At 39.7% G+C, this 15,000-nt stretch overlaps 1 protein-coding gene across 3 annotated transcripts in view; it reads right to left on the reverse strand.

The window, feature by feature from the left end:
• LOC137992361 (neuronal acetylcholine receptor subunit alpha-7-like) overlaps window positions 1-15,000 on the reverse strand; it is a 56,547-nt gene that overhangs the window by 1,140 nt on the left and 40,407 nt on the right. For 2 of the 3 annotated variants that reach the window (XM_068837679.1, XM_068837677.1), the window contains exons 2-6: window positions 13,508-13,628; window positions 7,930-8,081; window positions 4,946-4,990; window positions 2,510-2,619; window positions 1-1,850 (exon numbers count right to left, since the gene is read on the reverse strand). The exon at window positions 1-1,850 is cut by the window's left edge and continues 1,140 nt beyond it. In XM_068837679.1, coding sequence (XP_068693780.1) covers window positions 806-1,850; window positions 2,510-2,619; window positions 4,946-4,990; window positions 7,930-8,081; window positions 13,508-13,580 — 1,425 coding nt within the window. In that variant the 5' untranslated portion in view covers window positions 13,581-13,628 and the 3' untranslated portion in view covers window positions 1-805. Of the gene's footprint in view, window positions 1,851-2,509; window positions 2,620-4,945; window positions 4,991-7,929; window positions 8,082-13,507; window positions 13,629-13,739; window positions 13,975-15,000 lie in introns of those variants that run through there. The other variant, XM_068837678.1, reaches the window with a different exon arrangement.

The following is a 15,000-nucleotide window of genomic DNA, read 5'->3' on the forward strand; positions in this document are numbered from 1 at the left end:
GTTTTGAGCCTTTTTAGAATTTAAAGCATTAGGAAAAGTGCTTAGGTAAATAGCTGTCTGTTCAGTACAGATGATCACTCGCCTAGATAGCCAAAGTAAGTAACAGATGTTGACACTATTTTCCGGCCGCCATATTGGTGCACCACAGATGTGCACCAACATGGCGTTTTCATACTGGGCTCTCTAAATTTCTGCGAAACATTTCGACGAATATCTGAAGTTTGGGGAAACGCACGGGCCTAAAACTTGGAGAAGTGTCTTCTTCATTTATCTTCTACAACATCACGAATTCTTGACTTTTTCCACTGGATGGTTTACGATTTATTTTTTTATTGCGTGACAGTGAAAACGATCTATTCAGATTGGGCAACTATTTTTGTCGTGCCAGTTCGTGCTGTTCCGCCATTAGCCTGATCGTCGTGTGGTTTACCGGGTGATTTGTGGTCGTCGTGTGGTTTACCGGTTTCCTCGTCATGTCGTGTTGTTCGATACTATTCGACATCAAATAAAAATATTTGAAACAAATATAGACATAACGTACTAAGATAAAATTATGAAATTATAAATAGAGAACGCATTCAAATCAGGACCAAAACGATTTATCGACCGATAGCTTTTGACGAAGAAGATTCTGAAAGGCTTTCTGAGATTTTATCGAATTTTGTAATTTCGTGATACACGAAATCATGCCGGGCGCTCGATGCATTCAGGGTAAAAATGGGCACTTTAAACCGTATATAAATAAACAATTTGTACAGGTTTTCTCGAGTTATACCTTGAGTTCATTAATTGCAACGTTCAATTTTCACTCACGATGTGGTATCAAAATTACCAGTGAAGAAATAATAATTGTCATAATAAAGACGAGAAAGAAGAGATTGTCAATAATGTTGACAGCGACATGCCATTCCAATTTTCTGCTGTCCTCTAAATGTGAATCTTCAATGAACTTTGTCAGTGTATCCATGCCTGCCACCCTTATTTCTTTCTCAACTGTTTTTGCGAATTTTACCTCCTGCTGACAAATATCGGTAATGGCAATTTTATTATCCTCTGGTACGACTTGGTTTCTCTTGACGAAGCCATCCAGCTTTTCTGTTCCCATGTTGTTGTTTCGTTTTTGTTTAATGGCCATAACAGAGCGTCTACTAAGAACAGGCCCCAACACGTCAAACAAGAGAAACCGGAACCAACCGGTTAGCTCCACTTTGGGGTGGCGGTGCTTGATGTTCAGACTGATACAAGTGCACAAGAGAGCTAAAGAGATTTCCACCATGACAACAGAGAAGTATGTGCTGATTAACGGTGTGGCTTCGGATGTTGGTGGTATGGCATCGACGACTACAATCATAAATACGGTCATTCCAAGAAGAATTGTGATGGTAAGCGAAATTCTTTCTCCTGTTTCCGGCGGAAATAAGAAAGCTGTTGCCGTAAGAAGTGCCAAGACAATGCAAGGGACAACTAAGTTGTTAATGTAGAACAAGCTTCGACGTTGAATTGTGATTTCGAAGGTGATGGCCGGGTAAGGTTCTGGGCAGCATCCATAATACTCGACGATTTTAGTCCCGTTTCCCGATACCAGGTTCCACTCTCCGTTAACCTTAAAAAACTTTAGGTCCACCGATTTCAAGTCCCCGTAAAAATCCATATCAAGTTTGAGCCCGTGATAGGACCAAGATCCAAACTTGAACTTACAGGTCTGTGTGTCCCAGGGAAAGTATTTGACATTGATTATGCAGGAGGTCTTAATGAGATTAGGCGAAAGCCACGTGACTGTACCATCACTGTCAATAATCACGTTGGTGTCAAACAGGTACTGTTCGCCATGGTTTCCTTCGTCGTTGACGCTGGGGAGAAAACAACCATTAGCGATCAGCAAGAAATGGCTGAATAACTGGCGGAGTTTTGATGACTGGCAGACAGAGAGATTGACCCGGGAGTGACTGACTGACTGACGGACTCCTTCACTTACTTACTGAATGACCGACTGACTGTCTGATTGACTTAATGAATGACTCAGTGACTGAGTAACTAGCTGATACACTGACTTTAGTACCGACCGAGAGATTGACTGACTGACTGGATGAATGACGTCATAACTGTCTGCTTGTTGTGACCATAAAACTGGCTAAATCGGATTTATCTTCAGTTTCGCATATACGGAGGAAAACTGCGGAGCCACTGATTGACTGATTGTTATTACAATCAAACACCTGGGGAAGTCACTATGTGACAGTTTTAATCTGTGCAAATTAAAGATTTCAGTATTTCCTCAAGTAACTGTGAATAGCATGCACGCTCAAATCCCATTTCAGTAATGGCGAGACGGTGTACGAGAATTTTGGCCGACGTTCGACATGCATGAAGTATATTTTATACTCTGGTTGTGAACTCATTCCCTGTAGAAAGTTATACGACCTTTGAACAACTGGGGCCAGAAATTATTACACTCGATATTGGAGTGGCCTTTGATAGTACTTCACCAAACTCAAAAATGAAAACCTACCTGTTATGAAGGACAATGTCTGGTTTCCATAACAAATCTGGCTTGGTGTTGACAGAGAGGAGGCCTTCGTATTTTGAAGGATCCCAGGTTAGCCAAGGATCGTGCCATTGCTGAACAAAATATGGACCAAAAGTTGGTTTGACTATACGGACTGATTTTTCATTATATAAACATATTGACATTATTTTATTTTTTTTTTTTTCTACGTTGGCTACCTCTAAATTCAAAAGAATACGTGACCCTTAAAAGAAGCAAGAAAAGCATGTTTGAATACAAACTACGACATCGGCTTAGTCAACGCCTCAAAACATCATTGGTTTCGGTCGCATTACAGAGTGAACACTAGTGCTAAATCAAGCTCGATTTTTCAGTGTTCCCCTAGGGATTCAAAACACCAAAGAGTTGACACTAGAGTAGTGTCAACACCAGTGTTATACTCAGTGTTTCTCTTAAGTGTGACCGCAACCATCGTTTAAAACAGGAATCATGTGGCACGTGCGGCACGCGTTTACGAACATTTCTCTTTGCCTCATTCTGAAGAAACAACAGGGAATGTTAGCAACGACAACGGCTACGCCAACGCCTCAAAACATTGATTAAAACAGTTATGACATACGGGGCAAAATTACTGAATGCTGATTGGCCGAGACGGAGGGCAGTTTTCCTTAATCAAGATTACTTGATCCTGATTGGTTAACAGTTGCTTGTCCAGAGCAAGCGAAGTTACAAGAGAATCTTCTTCCAGCCTAACTATTTTTTTGTCCAAAAAAGAAATTACATTTTAAGCGCTATTTCTGTTGACAGCAACGATTTATTGAATTGAACTTTAACCGAATAGGAACATGTTGACTGTCATTTGTTTTCCAAATTGTGAAAACTTTGAAAATGCGCGTGAAATTAATCCTTAATTGGATGAGGGCACATTGCGATTACATATACTTCAAAATATATTTTACGCTGCCCTTAAAGTGCCCCTAACCCCGAAATATTTTTTTCACTAAAATGAATCTTTGCACCTGTTCGAAGCGCATTGCGGCCATTTTTTCATTTTTCCAACAAATCCTGCCATTTTATAGGCTTCGAAAGTTGCAAAAATCCAAGCATTTTTTGTTCACGACCGAGTCAGAAGGGGAGTGGGTCTATTCCTGCTTTGATGTCTTTATCTACTTTGCATGCATTTTTACAAAGAGTTAATGCAATGTAAATCAGTTTGTGACGTCAAATCAGGAATAGACCCACTCCCCTTCTGACTCGGTCGTGAATAAAAGATGCTTGGATTTTCGCAACTTTCGAAGCCTATGAAATGGCAGGATTTATTAGAAAAATGAAAAAATGGCCGCAATGCGTTTCGAACAAGTGCAAAGATTCATTTTAGCTAAAAAATTATTTTGGGGTTAGGGGCACTTTAAGTATTTTGCGATTAGTCTATCTTCTTCTCGTTGTTCAATACGAGTAAAGTAAGTTTCCTACAACTGGATTGGTGCGGACGGTTTTGAAGAGTAAGCACAGAGAAAGAACGACTTACCATTAAAGGCAAAATCTTACATTTGTTAATTGAGTTCACGATGTTGTTTTGCGAAGTGTGGCGAAGAAATATATGAAAGTGCGTGCCACACTTGCAGCACGATAATTTTTCTTCATTCAACCAATAATATAATTATGATGTTTGTGGCGTTGCAATAGACGTCCTTGTTGCAAAGTACGGCAAAGACAAGTACTCAAACACGCGCCGCACGTGCAGCATGATTCCTCATTCTAACAATGGTGTTTGTTGCGTTGCCGAAGCCGTCGTCGTCGCTACAATTTCTTGCTGTTTATTCAGTTTTTACTTAAACGTATATTTTAGCGAACTTTGTCCTAATTAAGAGAACACTCATCGCGTGTTTTTGCAGAATGCAGCGAAAAAAAAAAAGTATTTAAACGCATGCCGCCGTGCAGCATGATTCCTCTTTTGATCAATGATGTTGAAGCGTTGGCGTGGCCGTCGGTGTGGCGCGGCTTCATTAGGGAGGTTACGAAACGAGGACGACGACGGCTACGAGGACTTCCTTTAAAAATACGAGTTCGCGTTATTCATATCACTACGAAACTATTTCATGTCGTTTCGCGTTAAAAATGTGTAGTAATTGTTGAGGAATTAAACTGGTATGAGTGGGCTGGAAGCTTAGAGAGAGAACTGAAAATTCCTCGTCACGTGCTAACGTCCTCCACAGAACCTTGAATTTGGTCATTTCACGTCGTCATTTAGGACTTGACGGCAAAGAAATGCACCAAAATGTAAAACGCACGTGCGGAGCGTGCAGAACCATTGTGTTTGCTCACTAAACCTATTGTTTTGTAGCGTCGTCGTTGCCGTCGGCGTCGTCGTTTCGTAAGCTCCCTAATATTTTTAATGCCGTGCCGTTTTTGCTTCGAAGTGCTGTGTATTTAACAGACCTGTCTTATCCAAACGTTGCTTGTCAATACTTGACTTTTCTCATCCTGAAAATAGAAATCGAGATCTCAGACATGAGTTAATTTTAATTTTGAGTACCAGAACGCGGAGGTGCCTGGGGAAAAAATGGAATTGAATTTCGGACGACAAAAGAGCGAATTAAGATTTTCGCGAATATTCTACTCGCCCTGTACCTTTTACGACAACAGCTGTTATACCATACTAACAATGTACAGAGTTATACCGCTGACGTATTACATCGGCGCTTCGGTAGGAAAACATATGTCTCATTGATATACTGTGTTGCTAAAAAACATATCCATACACTTCACCAAGAAGCCGATATACACTTTATTAAAGAAAACAAAAATTATCCACCGCACTTGGTAACTTTCTGTTATTCCTGGTTTTATATATATTTTTTCTACTTTTCCATTCTAACAATGAATTCAACAAACTTAATTATCTTAGTTCAACTTTTAATTGATGGCAAAGCAACTCAGGGAGACCCATATTAAACTGCATCGTTATTATTGAAAAACGATAATCGAGTTTATGAAGACGTGGTATTATAATATTAAAACTCCATCGACCAAAAAACGCCTGGAGCCGCTTTTATCGGCAGAAAGTCGGACCTCCCACTTACTAAATAACCGCTAACCACATAAAGAAGAAGCCGAGAAAATAATCAAAAGAGGAGAAACAGCCAGAAAAAAAACGGTAGGATAAACAATAAACGAATGGAGAGACTCGTAAGAAATACCGGAAAGGGAAAAGATCACCAAAGCTCCCACTGAGAAACCGTGACAATTTGCTTTTCACCAGTTTATTTGGAGCCAAATGAAATTATGTTTTCCATGAATGAAATGGTTAGAATTTCAAGTCTTCTAGGGTGATATGGACTATAAATACATAGTAGTCCTTCCCATACAACCCATGTTTATCAACATCGCGAGCCGTTTAATACTGCATGTGGCCTAAGATAAGACCAGCAATATTTAGATTACAAACACAGCAAACACCACTCATCTCCAAACCTAATGCTTGACTTACGCTTAAATGGGGACTTACCTATTGAGTGGATGTAGAGATTGTTAACCTAGTGCGTATGTCAATCGATTTACAGGAATCTATTACCGCGCAGGGGTTTTTTTTTCCTTCTTCTCCTTTGAAAAACTATACATAAAAAAGCTGAGATAAAAAGCTCAACTTTATTATTCTCACTTATTTTTTACATTAAAAGGTCAATTATTAACATAATGATAGCGCAGGGAAAAAATTAAAATTCAATGGTACTCGACACACCTATTATAAGCGTGAAGCGATCAAAGCTCAGTGCAAGAGGGGAGAAAGTACTGAATGTTCTCACATTATCAAAAGAAACTTGGGATTAATTAAAGAACCACGATAACAAAGCAATAAAATCTCAAAATAATATGCAGAAATAAACGCTTGAAAAGCTGTGTCGTTTAATTTACGCTTTTGCCACGCAGGTTTTCGTTAGCGCTCTCAATTGCGAGAGCCTAACTCAGTTGATGAATTTGCCGCGACAACTGACTGGCTTTAAGAATATCTATGGTCAATTAGTTCAAATTTTCCGAATGCAATTATCTGCACCAAAAAAAGACAAGAAAAAACAAAGAATAATGAAAGAGGTAAAACTGTCCTCTGATCAACTACGTATTTACAACAACAAATAAGTAGAGGTTGATCTAGATTGATCCAGAAAAAAAATGTTGGTGGTAATATAAATGAAAGATAGAACTAAATATCTTTGTTTACTTTGGAAAAACAGCTGTCCTACATGCGAATGGGTTATCTTCTTAAAAGCAGAACGGTACTGGGAAGGCAAAACTATTGTTTTTGTTCAGTATTTTTGAACTTTTGTTCGCGGTTTGACTGGAACGACCACGGGAAATTAGTTGAATATTAAATAATTATTCACGGTCGCAGATATAGTGGTGGATATGTTGTGTTTAAAATTTTTCTTGGTTTAAACTTTTTTTCATACCAGTTCAATTTTGACTTTTCTTTCTCTAATATTCATTATCATAATCTGAAACAAAAGAAAATTAAAATTGAACTGGTTTTAATAAAATTGAACCACAACAGATACCACTTTCACCGACAATGAGGTGAAAAATTGTTTTAGTCTCATAAGGAGGTTTTCACGTGACGTCATCGCCGTCATGCTGGTGGACGAAACAAAAGATCTCTTTTCAGCTTCTTTTGTTCGTCCACCAGAAGTCATACATTTCTCTAATGTTATTATTGGTGTCTCCAGAGGTTGGTTGAAAACATCCTATACCACACAAATTGCATAAAATAAATGACAATATAATTTGCACCTTGGTAACTGAAGCGAAACTGGAAGCCATTTTGTTTTTCTCCGTTAGCAAAGAAGTGATAGACAATTACTTGCTATTCACCTCCGAGCTAGCCGATCAGAATGCGAGGAAAGCGCCGTTCACTTGTGTGGTATAAACTAAAAATAATATTTCCCCGCTTAAAGCCACCATTGTATGCTTCTTAAAGGGAAACAGCGAGGATACGAAAAAGGGCTTGAAGAGGAATCTTTGCTGGAGTCATTGGTTACTCTTTGCCTCATAAACATACAAATTGGTCTCTTGAAGGTGTTTTGCTATACACAAATTGACTTCAAAAGTTAAGGGAACTTGTTAGAAGCTACATTCAAACCTCAAATCTGGCTATAGGTGTGTTCCTTTCGCCAAATTTAAAACGGATGGTAACCAATTATTCATTGTTGAGTTGCTTAAACTCCCTGTTGGGTGTCAACTGGAACCAAATTTACGTTGTTCTCTCTGAGGCATAGCATCTACGAGCGCCTTCAGTGAGGCAAACAAAAACAATTTATCCAAATTCCGCAAAGAAAAAAAAAAAAAAAAAGGATTAACTCTGCCTGCGAGGCTCAACGATTTACTCCCTGGGAGAAGCTTTTCGCACCAAAAAGTGCGTTGATACTCACCAAACTATGAAGATTGGCGTAAGCAAAACCAAACTTGACCAAAACAGGTTGCGACAGGTTCAAAACCGGTCTGCCTCTAGAGTCGTAGTCCTTGAAAAGTGCCTTGATCAAAGTTGTTTCGATCCTAGTGCGATTTATATGAGCCTGGCAACCTACAAGAGAACAACACAAACAGCATCGTAAACGAAGAAGGAGTGTGAAAAACGAGGAGGTTTTGTTGTCAAAAAGGGTTGCGACTTCGCAACTTCGCGAAACTTTGGGCATGGGCCAGTCGTTTATTTACGAAGTGCGGTGAATATAACTAAAGTTGTTTTCAACAATTAGTTTACGTGCAGAACTTTCTGGAGGTGGTTTGCTTCAAGTAGATAATTGCATTTCTCGATCCAAATGACCTCTCCTCGTTGAAGATTAGGGAACGGATTTCCCGATGCCTGAGTCGAAGTCAGTATTTCTGCCCGCATGTGGTCCAGCGACCGTACTGTATGACCTTGAGAAAATGAGACCCCAGCTACTGGATCTATCATTTTAACTTGAATTTGGAAGGCACTTTTGGCACACACTGACTGAACTGTGTATAAATAAATGCCCCTACGGGTTCATTGTTTTCGGATACCGAAATTCCTTTGTCTGTTTCTACAAAAGTTAAGACATGATTGGCCGGGTTTGATTATTTATTTTTCAGTGTTCATGAGATGAACCGAAAGCTTTGCGACTGATTTGATTTCTTTTATCGTTAGCGCTTACTGAATTCGAGAAACCCGGCTATCGTAGCTTTACAGATTTTTGGACCAAAAAGTTACAAGAAAAGCATTTATTGATGAGAGAGCCATCTCCAAAGTTTACCAAGCGCACTGCAACTCGTTATACGCCCAACTAAATGGGTAGTAGCCAAAACGCGGGGCCGGGGCCGGGGCCGGGGCCGGGGCCGGGGCCGAGGTCGGGGTCGGGGTCGGGGTCGGGGTCGGGGTGCCTTTTCTTTTTCCCATTTTTTTTTGGTTTCAAGTTTTATCGTTATTCTCCTGTTGGTTTTTGCGATAACCTGACTTAATCTTTTCGAAAATCGGAGTTTGTTTTTGGAAGTTAAGATCATTTCCGGAAATGCTGAAATTGGAGTTTATGAAATATACGCCAACTTCCAAAAACACTGAAGACTCGCTGATCTCCACACTTCAAAACGGCTTACTTCTTGAGAAAAATTAAAAAAATGTGATCGTCACGCAGTCACGCAAAGTTTAAATTTCCTCGTTGCTCGTGTTGCTGTCATGTTGTTGTCTGTCTTTACTAGAAACGGTTTGTAGTAAAGCCAGAGTCGCACGGGAACTTGCTAGTCAATTCTATTCGGACGTCACGGGATCGAATCCAATATCACTGTAAAAAACAGAACAACATTGAAAACAATTTTGCGAAAACAAGCAAATGATAACGTTGTGTGACGACTTTCGTGGAACTGTGGCTATGTTCTGTTTCGTTTTAATTGTATTGCGGAGGTTTTTACGAAGTAAACATTAAAATGTGCTTTTAAAATGTGGAGCTCAGTGGATCTTCAGTGTCTCAAGGAGTTAGTGTATATTCCCCACAAAAATTCCAATTTCAGTCTGAAATTCTCTTAATTTCGAAAAACAAAGATGTCTCTTTCGTAGACTCCGTATAAATGAAAGAAAGATGCCAAACATTCGAATATAACATTACAGGAGAATAACGTCAAAAATTGAAGCAAAAAAAAAATTAGAAAAAAAAGACACACCGGCCACGACCCCGGCCCCGGCCCCGGCCCCGGCCCCGGCCCCGGCCCCGGCCCCGGCCCCGGCCCCGGCCCCGGCCCCGGCCCCGACCCCGACCCCGGCCCCGACCCTGGCCCCGGCCCCGGCCCCGGCCCCGGCCCCGCGTTTTGGCTACTACCAACTAAATGCACGAAAAATTTGTCTTATCAACTTTTCAGCGTGATTTTTAGTGACAACAAAAAGATCGGTTGCATAGGCCAACCATGAGTGCTAAAAGGGAATTTGATATATCATGATTCTCGCGCCTACTGAAATAAATTGAAATGTTACAATAACTTGTCTGTGTTCAAACTGAAAACGTCATGATGTAAGTTACACATAATGATGCAAGGTAGTATCGAAAACGAAAACCGAAGACCTAAGACCTGCAAAACTAAGACCTCGAAAAAGAAGACCCCGAAAACGAAGACCCACTCGAAAACTGGCGTACAACTAAGTTTATTGAAATGCTATTTTTGAAGAGTTAGTCCTAAGAAGATCTAAGGGGCCGATTACATGCTGAGCCTGGCCGGGATCCCGGCATGTCTGAGAAACACACCAAAAATCACGTTTGCGATTACAAGGAAAAATCTCAGCCAGATTAGCCGAAATCCCGGCTAACCGGGCTGACATTTTTGCATGTAATCGCGTTCACCGGGACAGCCTGGTTAGCCGGGCCAGCGATTTCTAACCACATTACTCCACTTTACAGCAAAATGGCTCACGGAATAGTAGTTTTTTTACGTTTAAATAAAGGATCGCTAAGATAGCAAACAATAAGGCTTCTTTAAATTGTAGAATAGTTAGTTTTAATAACAACTTAGCCAGACAAACTTCCCTCCATTTATTCTTGTTGTCGTCATCTTTTTTCACACGACATATTCTAAATTTGGTCAGTAAGAACAGTACTGCGGACTGGGGACTCCGGACTGCGGACCGGGTATAAAACGAGCCCAGGTCTGCCGACTAGGTATGATACAAGGACTGAGTTTTCAAAAACGGAGTATAGAACAAAACTAGGTTTGCACTGGCCCAGATACAGATTTTAACAGAGCCCTTGAATGCTCTTATTCCGTGTCAAAATATTGTCACGTACACAGAAATGCTCAGTTACAACATCAACTGGGCTAGAGAAAGTAAGAGTAGAGATTTATCACAAAATTGTACTTTAATCCACGAATTTGAAAAGGAAAAGGAAAGGAAATTAGCATCTCCCACTGAAGTCCATTAAATTTCTCGATTTCCGTTTAACATAAAACTGGTGACCCGCGAAGGATTTCTTAAATTACTTTCGTGTCTTACCTCTGATAAATACAACAAACAAACGTTTTCAGTTTCAACTAAAACAGTCAGTGAGCTATTGATCGTCGTTTTGAGAAGCCAACAAAATATCCAGTTTAACGTTATGATTGATAATTATGGCGCGAAACACTTTTTCCATCATTCTCATGTCGGACTTCAATTCATGTCGTTGCACCGTACCTTTTTCACAGTGTTTTATATTCAGTCCGCATTTTATACCCGGTCCGCAGTCCACTTTTCAAACCTGGGGCCTGCATGTTTCTCGAAATTCCCGAGAACTTTTCGGGCCCGAAAAGCCAGTTATCAAACTGCAATCTGCTTATTTTGAAAAGCTGATCCTTTTAACATGTTTTCAGAATGCCTGTGAAAAACTAAGGGGATGGCGAAGTTTGATGACTTAGAACCTCGGCGTTGCGAAGAAATAAAGGGAATTGTGGCACCCGAAATAGGCCCGAAAACTTTCGGGACTTTTGAGAAACAGGCCACTGTTCCTCGTTTTATACCCGGTCCGCAGTCCGCAGTACTGCATTTTTACTGACCAACAACAACAACAAGAAGTGGAGGGAAGTTTTTCTCGCTAAATTGTTATTAAAATTCACCATTGTACTACAAATGTACAATTAAACTTAAATTGTGCGTCAGTTTTCGAGGTCTTCGTTTTCAATTCTACCTTCCATCATTATGTGCAACGTACATCACGACATTTTCAGTTTGAACACAGGCAAATTATTGTAACATTCCAATTCATTTCATTTGGCGTGAGAATCATGATATATCAAATTCTTTTTCGGCAAACGCGAAACAGTAGGCTGCTGCTTGTCATAAAAGCATGAAAATTATGTTATTCTATACCCCCTGCTAACGCGCAAGATGAAACGGGTTTCTTCCATTTTTTAGCAAAACGCAATTTTTAGTCTGCCGTTTGCTGTTTTCCGAAAACGTGATTCTCGATCTCTCTATCTTCTCCGTCGACATTTTTCCTTTATCACAGTTGTTCTATCGTACAAACGTGGTCCAAGATTCCAGCTGCTATTCTTCACTGCTTAATTATAATAATTCAGAATTCTAAAACGCATGTAAATGTTTTTGAAAATTTCCTTACGTTATATCATTGAATTGCAAAAAATAATATTTTCGGAATTTAAGGCTAAAACCAGTCCAAGGATGCTGATTGCAGGAAGTTTTTGTAACATTACAAGTGAGTGGTATAAAAAGCCAGCCTGTGAACATATTAAATATTTCAAACGTCGGTCTCCTAGTCCCTATTGAGAACAATAATTACAAGTGCAAGAGACAAACTGCTTACGGTACTTTCCGTGTCTAAAGCTGTACCGCTACGTGCGTTCGTTAAAACAATGTTTACAGTCTGTATAGTATAGTAAGTGAAACATAAGTGGTAGACTCGAGAATAATAAACGGGCTTTTCAACATTTAAGCGAAATGAAAAATTCAAAGGAAAAAGAAACTAAACTGAAAGAAGTTTAATGGCGCTCAGAGATAGCTAAATTATTTCGTGCATGAATTAACAACCCTTTGCATATTTGATTTTGAGTTATCGCAAGATTCTCATACATCCAGACAATTTCTTATCTAATATCTCGAAAATTCGTGGACTAAACTAATAGCAATTTTCTCTTGTTTATCACTGTTTAAGATATGAATTGTGGAAAGTGCAATTATGCCCCGTTTTAATCAATTTTTTCATCTTTCACCATTAGAAGTGGCTTGATCTCTCTTTCGAGTATTAAAGAGCCACCGGCGCCAGGGTAATGATTACAATTTTGAAATTTACGGACCAAACGGCATTTTGATAAGCAGTTAGAAGCCAAATTTTGCGATATGGAAATTCAGTAAGAAATCTAATAGGGAGAAGGATTTGTAAAAAACAGTTAACAAAATGAAATATCTAACCGCAGCAGCCTAAAAAACACAAGTAGGTTTGATTATCATTGGCCACATTGTAAAGAGATTGTAGAAAATGATGTCAGAGAGGTTTCTCCGGCGATCAGGTAAACTTCCTGTTGCTTGTAAAACAATTGACAAAAGTTTAGTACATTTCAGTACATTAATTTCCACGATACGCGTGTCCTTCGCAAAGCAGAGAAAACTAACCTGTTACGTAAGGAGAGCGTTTCCTTACAAAAAAAAAAAAAAATGCGTTCAATCTCTTGATACAATTTACTTACCGAATACCCATTTTCTTGTCTTTTGATACGTTTCGCCGGACCGGCAACTGATGTTGCGAATCCTCTAACAAAAGTTCGTATGTTTGACACCTTCAAGATATTTTACAATTGTATGATAATCTGTCATTTATAAGATATACACAATTTCGGCGACAAGAGTAATCTCTGGATAAGTGTCAATTTAAAGACAAAACTTGAAATAGCAAGGGTGAACTCTTAATTACAGCTGCGCGCAAGTCTTCCAAGCAAAATGCAAAGAAAATTATAGATCAAGTTTTCCAGTGAAGCTACTTTACAACCACAGGCGCATACGTTTTTTCAAGTACTTACATTTAAATTCCTCAGCCGCCAACACCAGTACAAGCGACCAGAGCATTAGAAAACTCCATTGCTTTGCTCCCATGTTTTGATAAACGTTCTTCTCCGCTACTTCAAGTCGTTATTGCGCCCTCTATGAACGCAAAGCGAATAACGCCATGTATTTAATAAAACAGATCTCTAGCCCAAGTACTAACATATTGGGAAGATGGAATTACAAACAAACCAAGGACGTCAATCCTACTTTTCTGGAGTCTTTCCGTGCGATTTGAAACGATCAACAGTTTGAAAACACTTCGCAAAAATGGATTAGTAAATTAGATAGGAAGAGAGGCCATTCATCCTTCTATATTTGGCGTAGGAGCCGTTGACGTTTTTCAACTCTTACAACTCTGTCCGTTCACCACCAGAATCGTGAACTAAAAACAGGTGGAAATGAACAACCTTTCAGTCTGGCTTTCCGCCCAATTGTCTCGTCTTCCCGTGCCAGATGCACAATACTATCTCCTCAATACTTAGCGCAACCATTAGCATTTTAAAACAAAATCTCCAAGGGAATAGTATAATTAATTGGGCTGGAATTAATTTTGTCCGTTTATGTTATCCAGTGGGCAACAAAGGAAAAAGCCTTGCTGAAGTGAAAACAAACCGCGGTGTTTTTCAGAACAAATTTGAAGACCTTGGCATTTTATTGGTGAAATTCAATAGATTAGACAGAAATATTTTGTGGCTTGCTCAAGACCAAACCGCTACGCGAAGTTGATTTTGGGATGGACACAACAACAGACCATGTTCGTATTCTCAGTATTGGACTGGAACTTGCTTGCAATGGAGGCTAAAGCGGGGGAAAATATTAAAAAGTATTTGCATTTGAAAAGATCCCCCCGCATTAGCCTTCATTGCAAGCTAATTCCAGTCCAATACTTAGAATTCGAATATGGTCACTTGTCTCGATCCTCGAGTTTGTATTTGCGTAGTTAATTGGGTAAGAAATTGTGATGTGGAGAGGAAAAAGCTTCTCAACAAGATTTCACGCGCGGTAAAGTATCTTTGTCCTTTCAACCCGGCCAGCTGAGGCATAGTTAAAAGCGCTTGTGAATTTTATCTTTAAATAAAGCGAAAACTTAAAATACATGTGCTTGTCTGAGTGGGTTTTTGATTAATTGCAGTTAACGCCGCCTATTTGCAGTAAACAGTATACGTTTTCAAAGCCCATTCACATGATGAAACCGCCGAGTGCTCGCGCTCTGAGTAAACGTGTCGAAAAAGCAAAGAACGTTGGCACAGTGCTGAGAGCACTGGCGCCCTACCACCAATGTGGCGCGGGATCGATTCTCGGATTTGACGCCACATGTGGGTTGAGTTTGTTGGTTCTCTACTTTGCTTCGAGATGTTTTTCCTCGGGTACTCCGGTTTTCCCCTCAACTCCAAAACAAACGTTTGATTTGATTTGTTCTGCTTTCAGTTGATGTGTAGTCTCCCCAATTAATAGAACACTCTTGCTC

The sequence above is a fragment of the Montipora foliosa genome, chromosome 2 (genome assembly GCF_036669935.1).
Source record: "Montipora foliosa isolate CH-2021 chromosome 2, ASM3666993v2, whole genome shotgun sequence".
Lineage (NCBI taxonomy): Eukaryota > Metazoa > Cnidaria > Anthozoa > Scleractinia > Acroporidae > Montipora > Montipora foliosa.